General features: G+C 44.8%; 2 protein-coding genes across 5 annotated transcripts in view; one reads left to right on the forward strand and one right to left on the reverse strand.

Annotated features, from left to right (window-relative positions):
- CCDC9B (coiled-coil domain containing 9B) overlaps positions 1 to 7,405 on the forward strand; it is a 93,129-nt gene extending 85,724 nt beyond the window's left edge. The window contains exon 12 of one of the 4 annotated variants that reach the window (XM_077322900.1): positions 1,794 to 7,405. The gene's annotated coding sequence lies outside the window, so the exon portion shown is untranslated. The remainder of the gene's footprint in view (positions 1 to 1,793) is intronic. The other 3 variants (XM_077322902.1, XM_077322898.1, XM_077322899.1) reach the window with 3 other exon arrangements.
- Positions 7,406 to 16,852: 9,447 nt separating this feature from the next.
- On the reverse strand, positions 16,853 to 20,601 carry INAFM2 (InaF motif containing 2). Its single transcript, XM_077322903.1, has one exon. It carries the CDS (start codon positions 19,851 to 19,853, stop codon positions 19,491 to 19,493), a length of 363 nt encoding a protein of 120 aa, XP_077179018.1. The 5' UTR covers positions 19,854 to 20,601; the 3' UTR covers positions 16,853 to 19,490.
- Positions 20,602 to 22,179: the final 1,578 nt, after the last annotated feature.

Raw genomic sequence — 22,179 nt, forward strand, 5'->3', positions numbered from 1 at the left:
GGTACAAAGTCAAACATCCCACCCTTGAAAGCATCCATTTTCCTCAGGGGAACTGATTCCTGTCTGAAGATGGGCTGTAATTTCAAGGGATCCTCGGGTCTTACCTGGAGGCTGGCATCTATAGCCAAGGAGCTGGCTTTTAGTAGGACCTTTCCACTCTGGATCAGATTTTTTCACTATCTCTATATGACTTGGAGTTGGTTTTTATATGCCGCTTTTCTCTACCCAGAGCCTCAAAGCGGCTTACATTCGCCTTCCCTTTCCTCTCCCCACAACAGACACCCTGTGAGGTAGGTGTGGCTAAGAGAGCCCTGGTATTCCTGCTCTGTCAGAACAGCTTTCTCAGTGCTGTGAGAGCCCAACGTCACCCAGCTGTTTGCTTGTGGGGGAGCGGGGAATCAAACCGGCACGCCAGATTAGAAGCCACCACTTTTAATCACTACACCAAGCTGGGAAAGTCGGATTAGATAATGGGGTAACTACAAGGATGGAATTAAGATCATGGGGTGGATCAATAGTAGCTGATGAAGCCAAGAGACAGGTGCCCTCAGTCATTCTGCACTGTAGCAGTGCCTTGAATTGAGCTTAGTAACTGAGCACTGGAAGTCGAGCTGGCATCTGGGATGGATGTGGGAATGAGAAGTCTCTCTCTCTCTCTCTCTCTCTCTCTCTCTCTCTCTCTCTCTCTCTCTCTCTCTCTCTGTGTACAGAACATCAAGAGAAAGCTCACCAGAATCTCTGTTGGTGCCCACTGAAGTAGTTGGAAGGACCAATCCTGTTCTAACATTTTCCTCCATAGTCATTGTACAGAACTGCTTGGGCTAGTTCAGCATTTCAACTAGGAATGTTTTTTCTTTTTAAAATGTCCAAACATCTAAGCGCAATCACAGTGTGTCTGGTGAATTTTAGCCAGTCCAAATGTGAGTCTCCACACATGCTGCCGCTCCACAGAGGTTATGCAGTGAGCATGCCCATCCATGGTACGGACTTCCCCAGACCATTACAGCAGTGTAAAAAGGATTCTTGCTGCACTCTGGGAGCCAGGAAAACATTGACTGCAAAGCACACAAGCAATGCTAAGGAGAGCAATACCTAACTCACCTGACCACTAGAAAATAAGGATCCCTGTCTAAAAAGAAGGAAATATTTGGTAAAGATTTCAATGAGCAAAAAGTTCTGAGAGTTCCTGCTGCTATTGTGATAGTCAAGAGAGAGCCCAGCAGGAAGATGCTTGATTCCCCTCACCCCTTTACAACATGCATTGTCACACACATCCCCTCTGCAGAGGAGCACCAGAACTCTATAATGTTCTCGGAGTTGAATCCGTGCAAGACAAAGTGATGCACCCAAGGTCACTCCGTGAGTGGATAGATATACATTCAGATTCAAGGCCAATGACACAACAGCTCCCAGAGGCCCTTGGGTGCTAAAGATAGGATCTCAGGCTCCTGCTAGCAAACATATAAAACAAGTCTCTCATGACCCACTCTTCCTGTCAGTGAGCATTTGCCAAATAATTGTCTCTGTAGAGGGGGGGGGGCATGGTAGGATTTAGCCTCCTCCTATTATAGAACATGTGCAGTGTGCTCATCACAGTCTCAGGAACTTCTAGTGTACTCGGTTATGTCATACGGAATCCCGGCTGGACAGCAACTTGCAGCTAGAATTCCCTGGCCGCTTCAACCTTATTGCTCAGTGGTCCCTGATATGCTGACTGTTAAGAAGTGGGCTTTGTTTGTGGCCATGGTCCCCGATATGCTGCTCTTTCAATTTGCCTTTTCTTTGTTTTCCAGGACAATGTACAATGCAGAGCTGGTTACAAAAAAACAGAAGAGCAAAACCTCTCCTTCGGATACACCATCCTTCCTCCCCCAGCCTTCCCTCTTAAGTTCTCACGAACACCTCCCACGGCAGACGATGTTTGCTTCGTAGAGAGCCAGTAGTGTCCTGCTTTGGCAGCGGTCCCCCTCAAGCACAGCTTCCAAGCCAAAGACAGGAAAACCTGCAAAAAAGCAGGCTGCAGTGACAGAAACAAACCACCAATGCTTTTATTTTTGTACCTGACTCCCCACCCCCCATCTACTGTGGGCATGTGACCAGCCATGATGCACTTTATGTTGTTTAATAACTAATTTTATTTGAAATTTGAGTTTGCTTGTAGATATTTACCTCTCCCCCACCCCCTTCTATAGAATTATATTGCCACTACTCAAACAGGAGAACATGGGTTACACTGTCGCATCATGCTTGAGCCTATGATTGAGCAATCAGAGGCCATGAAGAAGAGACAATGGTCTCCTGAAAGGTAAAAGTAGCAGAAAAGGTAGTGGTCTAATACAGGAAGTTTTGCTTTGTTGGAGGGTGTCAGAATGATGAGGAGGGACCAGTGGTAGAATATGGGGTTTGCAATTTGGTAACAGCTTTTCTTTTTAACCTTCCTAGTTTTGGGAATTGTGACTCTCATGAACATCCTAGAAGCAAATCTAGGGAACAGTCCTTAGGGCTGATCCTGCATTGAGCAGGGGATTGGACTAGATGGCCTGTATGGTCCCTTCCAACTCTATGATTCTATGATTCTAAATAGGAATGAAAATATCTACCTTCCCAGGCATTGAATTAAGAGCAGGTCGTGGCTGCATGTGTGAAGTGAATAGGCAATTTAACAGCCACTGCTGAGAACAAAACATCTTTGATACAAGGCCTCTCTCAAATCAAGGGGAAGAACAAATTTACCCAGGTCAGAGCAGGGATGTGCAAAATGCGCAGGGTGATTTTGAGACCAGAAATTCTTGATGAACCAGATAGGTTTATCACAATGATGTGATGTTTTCGGTCTTGTCTCATTTCTCCTGCTGAGCTATTCTGCAAGTCTTGGAAATGGGCAGCATACCCTGCAAGTTAGAATGGATTTGTGGCAAGGTGATAGCCCTGTACTTCAAGAGCCACTAACAATTAAGGATGCAAAGATGCAGCAAAAGATGTGAGCATGAAAAACCAGTGGTAATAATACTTGGCATGAAAAGCCAAGTATCAGTGCCAAGTGGTTACACAGGGCATTTCCACACCCGTTAAATGTAGTGAAATGCTTAGGTTACGTAGTTGTTATATCCTGGCCCCTCCATATGATGTCGCCAACACCTGGTGTCTGAGCAGTAAATGGACGGCTACACCCTCCACTTTAAAGCGCTAGTTGGGGAATCACATAAAGTGGATTCCCCAACCTATTTAGCGCTAGCTAAGAGAGAGCAACCAGCAGGCAACCAGCAGAGGGAAGGTATGGAGGCTCAAACACGCTAAAGGCGCCTGCTCATCCCTCCCTCGCCCGACCTCTCTCTCCCTTGTTCCCAGGGACGGGAATTTCTTTTTTTTAAAGGTCTAACGTCCTGGAGTAACGAATAGGTGGGCAAGTGTGTAGGTGATGCCAGAAATAAAAAAATTTCCCCAAAGTTGTTACACAAAGCATGCCTCTCTAAAGTTCCCCCCAATCAGGAATGAGATTCATTTTTAAAGTATTAAGACTCATGATTCCATTAGGGGTGGCATTCAAAAACCACTATGCATCTGTGATTAGATGCATAGGTGTTTAAACGAAGAAGTATGAAATACAAAAAAATAGCAGGCATCGCACGACCTTTAAAACAAGGAGAAAGGGAATTGGCTGCCTGGCTTGATTGATTGACAGGCGGAGGAGAGTCGCATGTAAAGTGCATTGCTCTCTTCTGCCATTTCCCGCAGGTGATGCGGAGGGAGAGAAGCGCGAAAAGGCGACAGACTAGAGCAAGACAGCAAAAAGGTGAGAAGGGGCTGGGAAGTGCAATAAACATTTCGCACTATACCATTCAGCTGGCGTGACACTATTTTTGCTGATGTGCATTAATGCCCGTGCTGTGCCTTAGCTCTCCAAAAGTACAATCCAACAGCAGAAAGATTTGTTAATTTCAATGGGAAAGTTGAGCACCAATTCAGCACCACCACCCTCATCGAAAACAGTGAGATTTGTAAGTGTGTGGGTTGAACTGTGTCCAGTAGGTTTTTGTGGGGGGGAAATTAGAGCCTTTTAATTTGCTTTCTGCTTTCATAAGACAGTTGCAACTTGAAAGTATTTACATATGTAAATTACTTTCTAGCATTTGAACATCAGCATACACTACAGGCCAATTTTCTCCACAATCATAACTAGAAACTTATGTAACACATACATTTGAGATTGTCCAGTTCCTTGGGCTGTTTTCTTCTCACACTGCTAGAGCAGTGGAGGAACCCACACAGAAAAAAAGGCCGTAGTAGACTTATTACCACATGGAGAACCAAGGAGATGGGTGCTAAGCTATGTTAAAATAGACATATGAAATTATTCAGTTCAATCATTGCCCAGGGTCTCTTCTGGAGCAGGAGACACCATTTGTGCTGTCTTGAGGTACCTCCTGGCTGAAACCATGTATGGAATACAGTGCTGATTGGCTTATTGGACGGTAGTCGCAAGTTCTGGGTATGTAGAAAATCCAGACCTGAAGTTGCTCAGTGCAGGTAACAAGGGGCCATGAGGGCAGATTTCTACAAGTGCCTGAGTGCTGCATTGATTTTGACATGTTGAAGTTGGTTCCGTTCAATTTTGTGCTTGAACATCTGAATGCTTTCTCATATCTTCACAGTCCAGACTGTAAAATAACATATAATGAAGAATGAAAGTTCTCCCTAATCAGTTAGACCTCACTCATGTGAGGATATGTTCAAGTAATGTTAGAGGCCTGTAGCACAAACTTTGTCTGGCCCTTTAAAACAACAAGAAGTTTAGCTCTCCTCCCCACTGAACAGGAGTCCCCAGACCCTTTGTTCTCTGCCTCATAGTCTGTCTCCTAATGTGATTCTCTTATCAAACTGGTCTTCTTAACCTTCTCCTCATCCCTTCATCCTTCAAGATTCCCCACTCTTACTTTCTAGGCCTCCCTCCTTCTCTTGGCCTGTTCAGGCCCTGGCCTCCTTCTTTCCCTATTGCTGTGACCTCCCCAGGCTTCCCTGCTTGCCCATGGCCCTTAGAGGCTCAGAGAAGATTAACTAAAGGCAGCCAGAAGCTTTGGTACTACCAGCCTCCACAAACCTCTGAAACACATTCTCATATGAGATGTCCCTTTCCTGCAAAACGGAAGAGGGAAAATGAACTTGTAATGAATTTATCACCTCAGGAACTAATGTGAGTGCAGCCATACTATGCTTCTTGATCCATTATAGTAGTTCCATTAGCATTCCCCCCTACAGAATTTCAATTGTGATAATTTAGTATTAAAGCAAATGGCTGCCATTTTAGGAAATTGATGCAGTGAGTGAATGCTACATTGATTGTTTGTGGGGAAATGCTATATTTGATTCTGATGGAATCATAGAGAAAACTAGGTGGTGGGTAAAGCAATTAGTTAGAGCATAGAAATGTATGCACCTGTTGAGTTTATTAAAAATGGAAGCACAATAGTGAATCTCTTTCACCGTATGGATCACAAAGCTAATGTGTCTGTGCATAAAGAATTACACAAAGGCTTCCAAGCAGGCTGCTTATAGTTGAAAGCCTTGCTTTTTATAACAGAGGCTTTACATTATAAGCCCCATCTTTCGCTGCCTTTTGCTGGGATAAAGAGATACCAGTGCCAACCATCCATCACAGCATAATGACTTGTTTTAGGAGAAGACATGCCTTTAATGCAAGGGAGCTCCATATCCCTTATCTCCAGTTCTTCTTCTGTTTATGTATGACATAGCTATGCACCCCCACAGAATGAGCAAAAAAAAAGATCTTTTTGCAAAGAATGTCTACATTTCGACACCTGTCCTGTGACCTCAAAGCATCTGCTGTTGTCCACTGAAGGGGGAAAATATGTGCTGAGTATGTATTCATGTGTGCACAGAGATCTATTTGGCTTCCTGACAACCTGTTCCAAAACAGCTAATGTGCCTACTGAAGATGTTGGCAAGAGTCAAGCAGAATAGCATGTCTGGACTTTATTAAACCACTTAAGCGCAAATAAATTTGTTTTTGTTTTTCCACTAATTTGAATGTGAAACATTTAGTCATTCTCCATTCCACAGAATTCAGTCTCATGCTCTTTTCAAGAGGACTCCAGAAATTGATTTTTAAAAGACAGTATGAACTGCTATGCAATTATCATGTGCTTTATTGGAAACAATGACTTGAACTCAGGGTAGCCAATGTTGACTTCTGTTGGAAAGATAGAAACAGATCCATCCATTGGTGAAAAATTGCTTTCAGGTTTAGATGTTCTTTGCCTGAAAAGGCCCAATTTCTAAAGGACAGAACATTCAGTAGTTAGTGATTATAACTAGTTATTGCTAGATCATGAACTTGATGGTACAATTAAGAAAAAATAAACCCAGCCCACACTTATATCCCTCAGTTGATTTCCAACACACTCTTCCACTTTGGTTCATTCTTAATAGACAGCTTATTTGTATATCATTTGTATCACTTAACACTGTTTTGAGCAGGATTTTCACCAGCTGTTCTTCTATCATATCATTTTATAGTTGTGCCACATTAAAAAGCTTGAACCACTTTATTGTCTCATTTACCAAAACATGGAGTTATACTCCTTTATAATTGCTCTGTTAAGTACTATTTAATATTTTTAGCTTACTTTTGGAGGAGCAATTGCTATTCTGCCTCCCCCCCCTCAAAAAAGACCAAAATAATGTGAAATCTAAAAATAAGTTTATGTGGACAGGAGGTGATACTGAAAAGAACAAGCAGTGCTCTGAGACAATACCAACTAAATCAAATAGCCTAGTTATATATGTACTCCTTCCTTTATTTACACTACAGTCTTCTAGCAGTTTTATGTCACTTTAATTGCCATGGCTTCTCCCCAATGCCTCCTGGGAATTATAGTTCGCAAAGAATCTTGAGAATTCTCTGTCAGACATGTTTACTTTGCCTCCCCAGTTCTCTGGGAAGAGGCAATTGATTGTGAGTTGTTGAAATCTGTAGTATTGATATTGAGAGGTCTGAACTAACTTGGCTTATCGCCCTCTTTTCTTGTTTTCCAAAATTTCCATGATATGGTTGAGAGACTACTGAAATAGATGAGATATATAGGACTTATTTTTATTAAATAAATGATGCTTGAGGAAAACACAACGGGTTATGCCTTTCTTACGTGTTATGACTGTTACTCAGAGGGAGGGGAAAGAGGCAGAGGAGGAAAGAGAATGATGATCACAACTGCCATATTTGGTAGTTACCATATATTTTGATTGTGTTGTTCCAATTGCCATGGGAGACTCTTTGAATGATCAGTGCTCATAATAACATCCTGAAGAAGTTTCTAAAAATGGGGGAGAGGGTCAATGTGCACACATTAGAAATGGAATCAGATCCTGCTGAAACCATTATGGATGCTAACCCAGGTGAGAAGCAAGATCACATCATTCTACTGCTGAGGCAATAAACAGTAGCAAAAAGAAATCTCTCCTTCAGATGATATATCCTCCAAAAAACAGAAAAAGCTATTGAGATAAGTGTCTCCCAGGGATCATGTGAAGAGCCTGTATTTGGAACTGTAATTCAAACTGACAACCCCACACTGGTAAGACTAATGCTAGAAAATATACAACATTTGGCAGCCCTGGCCACAAAACACATTTCCTCACTTACAGGAGGAGGCTGATTCCACACTGAGCCTGTTCTTTATTCCAGCAACTTCAACTGAGGGCCATTTTGGGGTTGCTGCTGCTGTTTCCAGATGATATTGTCTTCCATTCCTGCATACATTGGGAACAGCTGGCTTTTGTTTTTAAAAACCCAGCCCTTTTAAACCTGAAAAGAACAACATTCCTGGAATGGTGTTGTCAGAAGTACCTTTTTCCCCATGTCCAAAAGTGAAGGTACATACCTTGTGTATGAATAAAAGCAAACACACAGGCCGTTTGCCCCCCTTCTCTGCAATTTCAGCCGGGGCACCACCATAGAGTGGTGACAGCACAAGTGGGTAAGGGCTTTTCTCTGCTCTTCAACTGAAAAATTCCAGAAATTGTCTCTCACCCCTTTCCCCAAGCAGTAGGACATTAATTAATCTTTTAAAATGTAGATAACTACTGTTAACTACAATGGAACACCCAGTAAGTTCCTGGATTAGCATCACTAAAGGATCAAAAAGGGTTTTAAAGCATAGCATTGTGAATAGCACCACTTTTGAACAGCACCATGCAGGCACCAAAACATCTTTTTAGAGGTAGGCATTGAACAGGCTGTCCAAACACGGCTTCGTGAAACCCTGGGGTTTCTTGACAGCCCTGGAGGAGTTTCCTGCATGGGTGGGAGTTAATGTTTTCTAATGTACTTTGAAAATTTGTTTAACATTTATTGGGTGATATAACTTTATATGGTCATGTCAATCTGCCCCCCCCATGGCCAATGATGGATCTGGAGGGAATGGGAAGGGGGGACCTGGGGGGGTGCATGTACACAATATGCCCTCCAACCATATTCTTCAGCATGAAGCCACTTCTGGGGTTTCTTAAAGCCTGAAGAATGTTTCAGGGGTTTATCAATGGTAAAAAGGTTGGGAAAGGCTGGCATAAAATCATGAGACCGGCATAAAAACAGTGGATAAATAAAGTCTGCATCTGATATAAAATGGAAACTCTCAACAGGATACTTTACACATTTACCCAGAAAAAATACTGTGGCCAGTGGGGACTATGCCTAAGCAAGTATGTACAGGATTGCAACCTAAATGTGCATCTAAACTATCCATGCAAATGTGAATACAAAACAACTGGTGAAACAGTAAAAAGGGCGGGGGGAGGGGGTTTGAGTCCAGTTGCACCTTTAAGAACAACAAAGTTTAATTTAAGGTATAATCTTCCATGTGCATGCACACTTCATCAGATACTGCATACTTTATCAGATTTTGCGTGCACACAAAAGTTCAATACGGGATCAGCCCAAAGCATCCTAAAGCATCCAAGAAAAGTGTGTATCCAACCTTTGCTTGAAGACTGCCAGTGAGGGGGAGCTCATCACGTCCTTAGGCAGCCTATTCCACTGCTGAACTAATCTGTGAAAATTTTTTTCCTGATATCTAGCCTATATCGTTGTACTTGAAGTTTAAACCCATTACTGCGTGTCTTTTCCTCTGCAGCCAACGGGAACAGCATCCTGCCCTCCTCCAAGTGACAACCTTTCAAATACTTAAAGAGGGCTATCATGTCCCCTCTCCACCTCCTTTTCTCCAGGCTGAACATTCCCAAGTCCCTCAACCTATCTTCATAGGGCTTGGTCCCTTGGCCCCAGATCATCTTCGTTGCTCTCCTCTGTACCCTTTCAATTTTATCTACGTCCTTCTTGAAGTGAGGCCTCCAGAACTGCACACAGTACTCCAGGTGTGTAAACAGATAATGACAGATAATAACAGATAATCATGGAGCTGAGACACCCAGTCACAGTCGTTCTCTTATAGGGGTACTTGTTTTCTCTCCCAAAGTTGGCCGGCAGCCCAATGGCTCCTCTTCTTAATTCTTTTAAGCTAGGAACCCCCCACACTAGGAACCCCTATGGGCAGCAAGGGCATCAATATTGCATTATTTCGACAAGCACAACCGGTGCGTGTGTGTGTGTGTGTGTGTGTGGAAAAAGCCTACCCCCCCCCCCCCCGCAGCTAGGCTCATTGCGAACTTTCCTGCTGTTACAGCACCAGCATAAACTACAATGTCACACTGCTAAGGATTGCTACATTTTATAATTGGCATATCAGTGCAATATTTCATTGTAACTCCAGATACTAAATTATTCTTCCCACCAACTCCTCCCCAGACAAACAGAGCATAATTGGTTTGCAAGCCTGAAGGAGCTATATTGTCCTTTAATTAAAGGCACACTTCCATATTTAAATGGTGTAATATAAGGCTTAAATAAAACATTGGGATGCTATTTAAAGCCTCCCACCCAGCACAATGCTTGCGTAAGGCATTGCTGTGCCCCATTTGAAATGCAGCAATCACAGAAATTGGCAGCAATTCCCATAGACAGGTACTTTGTCATCCAGGGTCCTAAAAACACTCCTCCCTTTCCTTTTTTTACTCCTTATGCACACAAGTACTGCCAAATATGAAAAATGGGAAGTCCATGTAGAATTAGCTCTCTCTCTCTCTCTCTCTCTCTCTCTCTCTCTCTCTCTCTCTCAATTGCAGCATTTCATGCCACTGCTTGTGAGTTTTGGTCACCCTTCATAACTATGCAAAGCCAAAAAGGGAACAGAAATCCAACCTGGACAAAGCTTTTTTCTGACACACATGAAATGCACTCTTGATGCAGAATAAGATTATAGCTGAAAGAATAAGGTTATAGCTAGACAATATATATCTCAGAAGGTGGGCTGCAAAAAAGAAACACTTTAGAAATATTGGTTGGGGCTGCACCAAACAGATTTCTCTTGACCACCCAGGAAAACTGTAGAATTTGTTTTTAGACAAGAGAGCCTTGTACAGTACATTGACCACTGAGAAAGACCCCTGTGGGTCAAAATGTGTTTGGTCTGTTCTTCATGTGCAGTTAGATATGTATTGTTTTTACTTTGTTTTAAATATATTATTGGTGCACTTTAATAAATATTTTTAATATTTTTAAACATTGTTTTGCAGCTCAACTTTTGAGTTCCTCACCCTTCCTAATTAACCTGGCACATTGGCTATGTGTAAAAGGTGAAAACTGACCTCCCCTGCTTAGCACTCTTCCTATAGGAATATTAATACAACTATTCTATTCCTGTAATAAGCCATAACTATGGGTACATTGTCAGGTGCTGAATAGAATTTCTGACAGAATAATTACAGTGAAAGATACCCCTAAATGCTTGGGCAGAGTCACAGTGCACATTGGAACAGAAATATATCCTAGGGCACTTGGAGCACAGGAACACAGCCACTTACATGTTTTTACCTAGTGTACCAAAATGTCCATATCTAGGCAGGAGAGCAAACAGTATGCAGATCTAGTCAAAATATTAATAGATATCACAAAAGTATTATTGCAGAGAATTGTCCACTCAAGATGTCTGCTCATATCTTCTGCTTTACAATATATATGTCTTCTACTATTACAGTTGTTGATTTTAAAAACCAAAATATTCAAAGAAAATACAACTTATTTGGGCTCATGTTATTCTAATGGGCATGATGTCCACCCCTAACTCTAACCTCTCTAACTGCTTCCGGGAGCTAAATTTACTTTCTCAATTTGATAAGAAGCAGCCTAAGTATGCCTGCAGGTCAGTTTATATATTACTATTGCTGCCACCTGACTGGCTCTTCCAAAAGAAAACCCTATGGAAAAAAACGGGACTTCCTTCCAAGCAGACTTGTTCAGGGTTGCTCCCTATGGTCACCACTGTACATGGATGCTTTCCATCACACGAGGTGCAGAGACCAAGAACTTCAGGGATAGGGGTGTCAGCTCTGGGTTGGAAAATACCTGGAGACTTTGAGGGTGGAGCTGGTATCGGGTGGGATTTGGGGAGAGGGGGACCTCCGAAAGCAGCCATTTTCTCCAGAGGAACTGGAGATGAGGGACCAAGCCCTATGAAGATAGGTTGAGGGACTTGGGAATGTTCAGCCTGGAGAAAAGGAGGTTGAGAGGGAACATGATAGCCCTCTAAGTATTTGAAAGGTTGTCACTTGGAGGAGGGCTGTTTCTGTTGGCTGCAGAGGAAAGGACATGCAGTAATGGGTTTAAACTACAAGTACAACGATATAGGCTAGATATCAGGAAAACATTTTTCACAGTCAGAGTAGTTCAGCAGTGGAATAGGCTGCCTAAGGAGGTGGTGAACTCCCCCTCACTGGCAGTCTTCAAGCAAAGATTGGATACACACTTTTCTTGGATGCTTTAGGTTGCTTAGGGCTGATCCTGCGTTGAGCAGGGGGTTGGACTAGATGGCCTGTATGGCCCCTTCCAACTCTATGATTCTATAATTCCAAGGGATCTCCAGGTCCCACCTGGGGACTGGCATCCCTGTTTAGGGCTGTGGTGATAATGGCGTGTCTGTGTGGAGGGGAATGAGCACAAGATCTTCTTGGTGAACAACCAGTTTTCACATGGAAAGAATACTTTCCCAAAGAGCATCTAAAAAGACAAACCTTTAAGGCTGTACAGAGTTGTTTATATTCTGCTAGCTTTCATAGGGCTCACATATTGCAGTGATACCATTGCAGTATCCACACACTCCAGTGAATAAAGGCACCTGCATTATAAAATGATCCATTATAGCACTGCAGCATCAAATCAAGCATAAGGAAGTTGCCACGTGATATTTCCTGACACATCAGTCTAGGGCTGGTTTCCGGAGATGCTGAGCAGCTGCATACTTCAATGAGTTTTGAAAAAAGATGCACCACTTTTTGAACCACTGAGTTCCTGCTGTCTACTACAGATAAATGGAAGTGAACCCTTAAGTTCTAAGGAGGCTTTCAGATAATGAGCCAGGGTAGCCCTTTCACAAGAGACGGGCACACAGGCCTAAACCCAGTCAGAGGGTTTTGTTTTTTTTAACTTTGGTGAGCAAACAAAGAGAGTTTTGTAATCAAACACTGGGCAAGAGCAAACAAATCAACTCTTGGGCCATGCTGATTCTGCAGGGTTTCTGTTGACAATGTGAAGGCCAAACATATTTTGAACACACACACACACAGTGATGAACAGAAACACCAGAAACAGCATATCCTGTCCTCGCATCTAAACCAAGGGTCTACAACCTTTTTTAGTCTGTGGGCACATTTGGACATGGCATGCTGGGCGCTGCAAAAAATGGCTGCTGCAGGAGGCAGAGCCAGCCACAAAGCAATCACCTCTGCTTAACTTCACTAGGACAAAGCTGATCCTTGTGCTGTGGTGGTAGCAGATGCTACAAAAAAAAAACATTTAAAAATACCTGCACAACCAATCAATTCTTCAGTACTCAATCAGAAACCTTGCTGGGCAAAAGAAGAGCTGGTTTCTATCCCCTGCTATTCACTGCCTAAATGGGTCTTATAATCACCTTCCCTTCCTCTCCCCACAACACGCACCCTGTGAGATAGGTGGGACTGATGTTATTGCTTTATGAGAACAGCACTATCAGGACTGTGATGAGCCCAAGGTCACCCAGGTGGCTGCATGTGGAGGAGCAAGGAATCAAACCTGGCTCACCAGATTAGAAGCCACCACTCTTAACCACTATACCAAGCTGGCCCTACCTGGCTTGCCCCATTGCATAAAAACACCTAGCAGGTGCCAGGAAAGGTGTTGGTGGATGCCATGGTGTCCATAGGTACCCCAATGGGACCCCTGGTCTAAATTAAGAGGTAGGTGACCATCTCCTTATAGCAGGGAGAAGCAGGACAGTGTTCAAACACTGCATGGCCTACATGACTATTTCCTCTCTAAGCTCTCTGCCTCAGCAGGCAAAAAAGCTTTCTGCTATAATTTCGGCCTTAGAATTCATGCTTGGAGCTCTAGGTTTTTTTTTTTAATTAGGGTTTCATCAAGGGCCAATTTTAATGTTATATTCCCTATGCAAGTCCAATAACAAATATTGTGGGTTGCATCACAGGAGCTGATCTTGTTTGCATGCTGCCTCCTACCTGAATTAGCCCAGCTGTTTATGGCTGCGCATGTAATCGACAACTATGGGTCCTGAGACTTTCCTCACACCCACAGAAGGCATCAAATTTAAAGGAGTCCCAAGAGAAGATTTAAAAATTATGGGAGCTCTATCTATATGATCACAGTTGTTACACTATAAATGTACTTTTGTACACAGTCTGCACATTTTCCTTCAAGACTGCATACCTGTTGTGAAAATCCTGCATTTCATCTGTACCCCAAAAGTCCACGTTTGATGTCCAAGAAAGTGCAATCCTTTCCTTGGACTTCAGTTATTTTTATTTATTTCCTACATTTGTATTCTGCCTTTCTCCCCAATGCGGACCTAAGGAAATTCTTTGCCTTCATTTTATTCTCACACCGCCCTGTGAGATACTTTAGGCTGAGAGGGTATAACTAGCCCAAGGTTACCCAGTGAGCGCCCATGGCACAAGTGAGGCTTCCAACCCAGGTCTCTCAGATACTCGTCCCATAATCTTGGCCACTTTTCCACTTGGGCTGCAAATGTCACAGGCATTTACTGGAGGCTGACTAATTAGTCTCCTACTCTCTTACCTGCATGCCTGTGCCATTCTATGAAAACTTTTGATATTTTAGAAGGGTTGGATGTTTTAATTAAAAAAATATGGACTCCCTCCCTGCCATGCCAGAGCAGAATTGACCATTCAGCACTTTCCTAAAAAATGAGACAAACACAAATGCTCAACAATGCCCTGCCATTGTACAAACTTAAGATTAATTTTTAAATATTCTCTGGATACTGCTCAAGATGGAATGTAGCAGTACTTCAGAATATTTGTAAACACAGATGGTTTAAATCTATTTATCAAATTAATTTTAAAATATATATATTGAAAATGGTACTGCCCCCAGCTTTTAGGTATCGTTTGGATTTGGCTTAACTGTCAGCAGAATGGGGCCTGTGTGGGTCATGTGGCAAAGCTGGCAAGCAGTGAGTGACAGATGCCACCCATCCTCCCCCCTCAGTTACTCATGAGCCAATAAACTGCCCCTTCAACTGTCATACCTTATACATTCAGCTCATCTCCTAAGAATTACAAAACCCTGGACGTGTTAAACAAATTAATAAGCAGACAGGCTATTTTGGTTACATTGTTTTCACATGCCCTGGGCTCATTAAAATAGCTTGGTTCAGAATAACACCACAAGTTTTTTTTTTTAAATGTACCAGTCCTAATTTCAGCATGATTAGACCTCTTGGGGAGGAACCAGTTCTACCCAGCATTTCTTCACGAGATCCAGAAAGCAGTATTTAATGGAGTCCATAATTGTAATCAATTTCATTGCTCTAAAACAGCTATAAAATACATTCCAAATCTTAGAGATCTCCCAGAAAAATACTCTGGAACTCTACTTCCTTTACGGATAAGACATCAAATTCATGGGACACATTCTCTTAGTAACTATTCATTTACATTGATTGGGGGACCATCACAGACAGTGCATCTTGACTCCAGGTATTCCAAAATTTTATCTACTTTTCCCATAATACAATTTCAGCACTCCTGATTTTGATCCATTTACCTTATTAGTGAATTCATCAAGCTGATTTGGAATATAATCACATATGCTTAGAATGGTAACAAAGATGGAACAAGAGCCTTCACAACTGCCTGTATCGGCAGCTCAGATAAATGGAAGCGAAAGCAATGCAGGAAAATTTGGTACACTGGCATTACTGTCTGGGAAAAAGTTCCCATGAAAGGGTGGTTGCCACATAGATCTCCAGCTCCACAAGCCCTCATCAACATCTCCCTTCCCTGGTCTTTCTCAGACATTCATTGTCAACAGAAAGACCCACACGGTTCTGATAGATAAATATTTATCAATATTACATTGGTCATACTTCCTCTATCAAGCAACATTGAATTATGGAAACACACACATTTTAAAAAATGAAACCACTGTCACATATGTGGCATTTACTGCCCTCTTTAATATCAGAAAAGAGTTTTCAACTTCAGTATGAAAAGTTTAATTGCTGACCTCTGATCAATGAGCCGATAAGACGGTCAAACCGTCTTGCACAGCAAGCAGACTTTCTAGAGGAAGTGCTGTGAATGCATGTGAAAAGTGCCAAATATAGAAATCCCAGAAAGGCCTACAGTCATGATAAAATGAAAAGCACCCATTAGATGTTGGTCTTTAAATTCAATTCACTTTCTCTTCCTCCGGCTTTACCCAGTAATCTTGAAAAAACTGCTGGCTGTTTATGAAATAAAAATGTTTATAAGTCTATGCAATACCCGCTGCCTGTATGAAGTCCTCAATCAAAGTGCTGTCCCTGCTGTAGCAAATTCTCTTTTTGAGTTTTAAGAGCATAAAAGCCACCAGTAAATCAGTGGAATGCCTTCCAAAGCAACACAGGAACTTGAGAATTCAGCATTCCTCATAACAGTCTGGCTTCCAATATAAATTCTAAGGAATTGCTCAGGCTGCAGAGTAGAAATCTGCTTTCTTTCACTCCCACTCATGCCCTTCTGAGATAGATGAATCCCAGATCCAGCCATCCTAAGCCTGCTTCTGACATCTCAGAGCAACAAACTGCAAGAGGTCCCTCCTATGACACAAACATCACCTTCCGTGCACAAAACAGGACACAGCAGATGTGAATTTCTTCCTCTGAGCACACCCACGGGGGAGAAGCGTTTGCCCATGACTCAAACAGGGATCGCAGGGACTTTCAGGAAGATATGAGTCTTAAACACAACTATCTTCCTTGTAGACAAGTATAAAAATAATTACATCTTCAGCATTTTCTAAATGATGCCCCCAAAGGTCAAAATCATGCAATACAAGTTGAAAAGCAACATTTTGGTCCCCGGCCACAGAAAGTCCACCATGCTTAAGCCTCAGCCACAAATAATTTGACCCACTGATTTCAGTGGGACCTCATCACAATTCACTTTTTGTTGCACTGGTGCTCCTGGCCCAAAGAAGCTCTTATTTCTTGCCCTGTGGACAAAGTGTTACCTCCCAGCACCTAGCCTCGTGTGACCTTCTCCACAGCAACAGAAGTAACCAAATATGTCAGTTATTATGGTCTAAGTGATATATCCAATTGCTGGCTAAATTATCAGAATATCCACCGCAATTTGCTCACCATAGATCAAGTTCACAAATTACATCCCCATTACCCACATGTGCAAACAGACACAGAAGAAAGAATGACAGTCTTAGGGCGCATGAGTTTTAAGCAGAAATCTCTTGATGTATTTTTTAACCTTAAAAATATTTTTTTTAAAAATATACAGAACTTCTGAATACAGACATAGCTTACATGGCTGAATTAGATATAGACAACATTAGAGCATGTTTACAACTTTAAATTTAAAACTATTAAAGTCTGACATTCCGTGACCCTCTAACAGTGGGCTAGCGTCTTCTCAGCCTGACGTGGAAACAATGCTGCCAACATTTTAATTTTGTTTCTGAGCATTTGAACATTCAGAATATAATGTCTGACTAGAAAATACAACATATTTTGTTTTAATTACTGGAATCCCTCTAAAGGCATATATTTGCTATGTAGCTGAATTCATAAAACAGAGGGCACGTGAGTTTTAAAAATGTATTTGTTTAAAACGTATCAGGGTTGTTTCTCCCCTTGTTGCTGGTCCACATTTTCTCCTCAAAAGCCTCTGGACTGCCCACCACCACCAATCCTGTCCATCAGAGCTTTCAATTGTAACATATCTGGATTTTGTTTTAGTTTTTCACTTCAGTCCTTGGATTCTGTCAGACATTAGCAGTGGAAAGCCCACTTCCTTAAAAGAAAAAAAAAGGCAAGAGGTGGGGGAAGGGGCCACAGAGCATCTATTCAGACATACCAGATTATTTCTGAGGTTTAGCAGGGTGACAAATTGCTGTTGTTGCTCACAAGGAATCTGATCCCAAATTCCCATGTACTGCTGCCCAGTGGATATTGGGCTATTTAAGCCACCCTGTAGTGCAGACTCACAATGAGAAGAGGGTTTTTTTTCTGCTGCAGGTTCATAGATCCTGCTATATACTGCTATATACTCCTTCCTGTCCGATCTTCAACAGTCCTGGGCATGTGCTCCAGCCTTATTAGTTGGTGGCAGCAAAAAACAACAGAGAATTTGGTAGCACCTTAAAAACTAACAAACATGTTGTAGCATAATCTTTCCCTCATACGTCTGACAACTCTGGCTCACAAAAACATATCCTGTGATATATTTGTCAGTGTGCCCCAAGATTCATAGAGCGTTTTTCCTACATGAATAATGGTATCCCTGGGGGGGGGGGAAACAAAATTATACTGTATGAACCAAACCTTTGCAAAGATCCAAGGCTTTACTGTTATCAAAGACATCCCTAAAATTGATCCAGACAAGTAAACATCATGACCTCTATGTGGCGGGGGGGGGGGGGGGGGAGGGGAGGAAAGGTGGGGTAGTTAAAGCAAGCCTGACTATCACCCATGCCTTGGATATAGCTTGTCTTTCTAGTCATGTTCTCCTTGTCAACAAAATCATGAATGGTGGCAAATGGCAATGTGTACATCAGCATATTCTAGTTAGAAAAATAGGAGCTAAAAGGAAAAGGTTAGGCTTCTGATGGAAATTTAAGAGAAGATAAGCAAAAACTCTACGGAAACCACAGGCTCCCTTGATAAACTATACATCTGAAGGCAAATGTGTCACAGGGTCATTGTTCCAGCTGCCTGAGCACTGGTCTAAAGCTGGAACTACTTCTAGAAGTACCAGAGGAATAATGGCAGGTTGTTCTTCAGTTCCTGTACTTCTGATGCTCTAGCAGTAGTTCCAAGAATGCATCAGGAATAAGCATGAAAGCAGCAGCAGCAGGATAGTTCTGGGCTTCGCAGGCACTGATCAAGGGCTTGCTGCTTCCCTAATGTCTTCTGGGAACACCATTTGCACAGGGAAGGATGAAATCAATACAGACCAGGGGCGGCAGCATTATGGAGGGCATACCAAATCAACAGATTTAGGATTGGCCTGTGTGAGTAATGACAACATGCAGGAGGAACAGAAGGGAAGTGATTTAATGAGCCCAGACCAGCCGTCTTTTACCTAGGCATGAATTCTCCGAAGGTTAATCCTCTAATGAAGCACAGCCAGAAAGCCCGAGGGTACAGGAGGCCAGTAAAACCTCAAGAATACATGTCTGTTCTCGGCAGAAAATGAAACCTAACATTTCTGCTTCAAATAGAGAAACTAAGCAAGGAATAATAAAGCTGAGGGGCAAACCAGCCGTACCACCTGCAACCTCTGCAAGCAGCATCGCTTTCTGCCCCAGGTGAGCTGTGGCTCTCAAAGCAAGGTTTTCCCAATAGCCCTTTAAACATCATTCAGCAATCTCTGTGTGTGTATATACAGAATATAGATTATATAGCTTCTCTCTAAGCATAAGCGAAGTGTCTCTGTATACAAAGAATCTATACACAAGTCAGAATACAAAGAAAATGCATCTGGGTACATTTCAGCTGGGCTGACATACCTGAGCTCCATTCCACGTGGCTGCCCCCTCCCCATAATAATAATAATAATAATTTATTCACTGATTAATAAAGCGCATTTGTAGAAACTAAAATCTGCACAGGTTCCCCGCGCCCTGCTCGAGTCCCAGCGCCGGGGGAGCCAAGGGAGAGGCCCGGGGGAAGAGCGCGTCCAGTCTCCAGGCGTCCGGCAGTCCGGAGCCGGGCCTCTGCGTCCGAGGGCTCCTTGCCCGCCCCACGGGCCATGGCGCTCCGGCTCGGGTGTCCGCGTCCCGCGTCTCCGGCGCCCTCCGGCTGGGCTGGGCTGAGCTGCGGCTGCGGCCTCCCGGGCCGGTGGACGGGCTACTGCGCGGCGGCGGCGGCGGCGCGGGGCTTGGCCGAGGCGGCGGGGCTGGCTCCTTCTTGGGGCGCCGTCGTCCTCCCGGCGTCGGGGTCGGGCGGCGTGGGGCCGGGCGGCGGGTTGGCCGATCCGGGGGGCTGGGGCTGCGCGTGCTGCTGGCCGCCGCCGCGCACGGGCTGCCAGATGAGGCTGTAGTAGACGGCCAGCACGATGGCGGCCAGCGAGACGGAGAGCACGTAGGCCAGCACGGTGGCCAGGCGCACCCACTTCTTGTTGGTCTTGGCCGCCATGCGCGCCTTCTTGTCCCCGGTGTAGGTGGCCGGCTTGCCCCGCTCCCCGCCCGCCCCCGCCTCCTTCTCCTTCATGGGGGCGCGGCCTTGGGCCCGATGCTCCACCGCCCTCTCCGTCTTGCTCCGGCTCCCGAGGGCGACGGGGGGCCCCCAGGGACGCGCCGCCGCCGCCGCTCACATCACGGCATGCCCCGCGGCGGCCGCCCAGGCGCCGCAGGAGGAGCACCAGCAGCAGCGGCAGCAGCAACAGCAGCGGCGGCGGGGGAAGCCGAGGGGCGGCCGGAGCTCGGCCGGCGGCGTGCCTGCTCCTCTCCTCCTCCTCCTCCTCCTCGGCCGCGGATCTCGCGCGCACCAGCGGCGGCTCCGGGACGCGAAACGGCCGGCAGGGAGGGCAGCAGAGCCGGGCACAGGCGGCCAGGCGGGCGGGCGGTATTAAAGGGGCAACGCAGAGCGCTCTGACGGCGCCGGAGGCGGGCGGGCGGGGAGGCGCTGCCGGGCCTTAAAAAGGCGATGGAGGCCGGGAGAGGACCCTGGCGCGGCGCCAAGCCTCCTGCGGGCTCCGGGAGGGGATCCGCGGCATCGCCGTCCCCCTCGCCCGGGGTCCCTGGTGGGAGCCGCCGCCGCGGAGCAGAGTCGGGGTGGTGTGACCAGACGGGGACCGCCGCTGCCTCTCAGCCCCTTCTTCTCCGGGGGCGTCAGCCTGGGCAGCGGGATCGGCGGAGGAAGAAGGAGCGGGAGGCGGGAGGCGGGAGGCGGGAGGAGGAGGGGGGGGCGCACTGGAGAAGGAGCCGCGCTCAGAGGCAGCGGTGGGGCGGCAGTTCAGCGCCGGGTCCCCTGTCAAACCGAGGGCTGCTCACTGTCCAGCCTGAGAGTTGCTCCAAAGTCCTCAACATCCCCCCCCCCTCCCCACCAGCACCCGGGCGGGGGGAGGCGTGTTTCAGACCTGACTTCCCCCTACGGTTGTCCTGCCTTAATAGGAAACGGCAGAGGAGCCCAACTTCAAACTTGCCTGGACCGGGACCGGGTCAGGAACTCAGCCGCGAAACAAAGAAAGCAGACGTGCCAGCCAGCCACTTCTTGCCCACCACGGAATGGATGGTTGGTCGAGGATGAACTCCAGGAATTGTTCAGGGACCCTGCGTGTCACGTTTGTGGGTCCCACCTGAGAGTCACTTCTCTGGCTTGAGCAGAATTTGACCACACCATAGGAAGGTGCCCACCTGAAGCCTTTTAGAAAGCTTTCCCAGTCCTCCTAACCTTAACCTGCCATGCAGAGCCAGGCTCTCACGGCTCCCCTCCAGTTGACAGCACTTTACATACATGCACAACCTTAAGAAGGCTTTAAGATACAAGGGGGGGGGGGAGGGTGATATCGAAACTGAGAAATGAACAAATAGGCATCATGATGGCTTAATTGACTTTTGCTGTTAATAGCGAAGGCTAATGGATGTAGTCAAATGGATAGCTGTGTCAGTGAACAAAGTTCACACCTTGAGTTAAACTTTGTTGGACTTAAGGGTCCCATTGGACTCGAATTTTGTAGTGCTACTTCAGACCAGCATGGCTATCCGCTTTATGGAAGGCACCACCGTTGAGCTGCATGGAATGGAACCCCATCAACTTTACAAAGAAACTTGCTTGGTTAATGGATATATGATGGAATAGGGTATGCTTACTGGAAATTAACACATAATCTTGTATACAGCACAGTTAAAATTCAAAATTCAGTATTTGGTATATTTGATCTAGAGGAGCAAAAATCTAAAATTTGGATGCTGGAAAATGTAGAATTTGCGTTCTGGAGAGCCATCACTGATGATGCAAATACTGAGGTCCATTCCACACAGCGTTAATGTAGCCAAAGTGTTGCCATTGTGTAATGCTATATATTTCTCATTATTCACGACGTCGTACCCAATCAGCAACACTCCTGCAAAAATCGTTTTGTTGTAGCGCTTTTCGGGGAATCCACAAAAGTATAATTGGAATCCACAAAAGTGGATTCCCCCTAAAAAAACCGCTAGACTCTTGAGAACAACCTGCAACACATCCGGAAAAGACATGCGTGTTCACAATGTAGCGATAGAAAGAATGTCCCTCCCTAATCTCTCGTACCCGCCCTCCGGTGTCACAATCGCCATTCCCCCCCCCCCCCCTTAAACCAGAAAAAGCAACGAAAAAGCGTTACTTCTTTGGCTGAAATCACTCCACAAGCAAGTGTCTGTAAAGTTTCCAAGCGCAATACAGCCCACCTCCCCACCCCCCTTTGACATTGTCCATAATTTTAGTCAGGAATAGCAGGGGGAGGTGGATTTTTTTTTCTTTAAGAGCATGCAAACGATTAAGCGCCAGCTCCTATGCCAGTGGAAAAAGTCTCTCTGATACAGGAAGTAAACCAGTG

The sequence above is a fragment of the Paroedura picta genome, chromosome 2 (genome assembly GCF_049243985.1).
Source record: "Paroedura picta isolate Pp20150507F chromosome 2, Ppicta_v3.0, whole genome shotgun sequence".
NCBI classification, from domain to species: domain Eukaryota; kingdom Metazoa; phylum Chordata; class Lepidosauria; order Squamata; family Gekkonidae; genus Paroedura; species Paroedura picta.

Coding starts and splice junctions, on each gene's coding strand:
- INAFM2 (XM_077322903.1), bottom strand. CDS start 19,853: ATGAAGGAGAAGGAGGCGGGGGCGGGCGGGGAGCGGGGCAAGCCGGCC.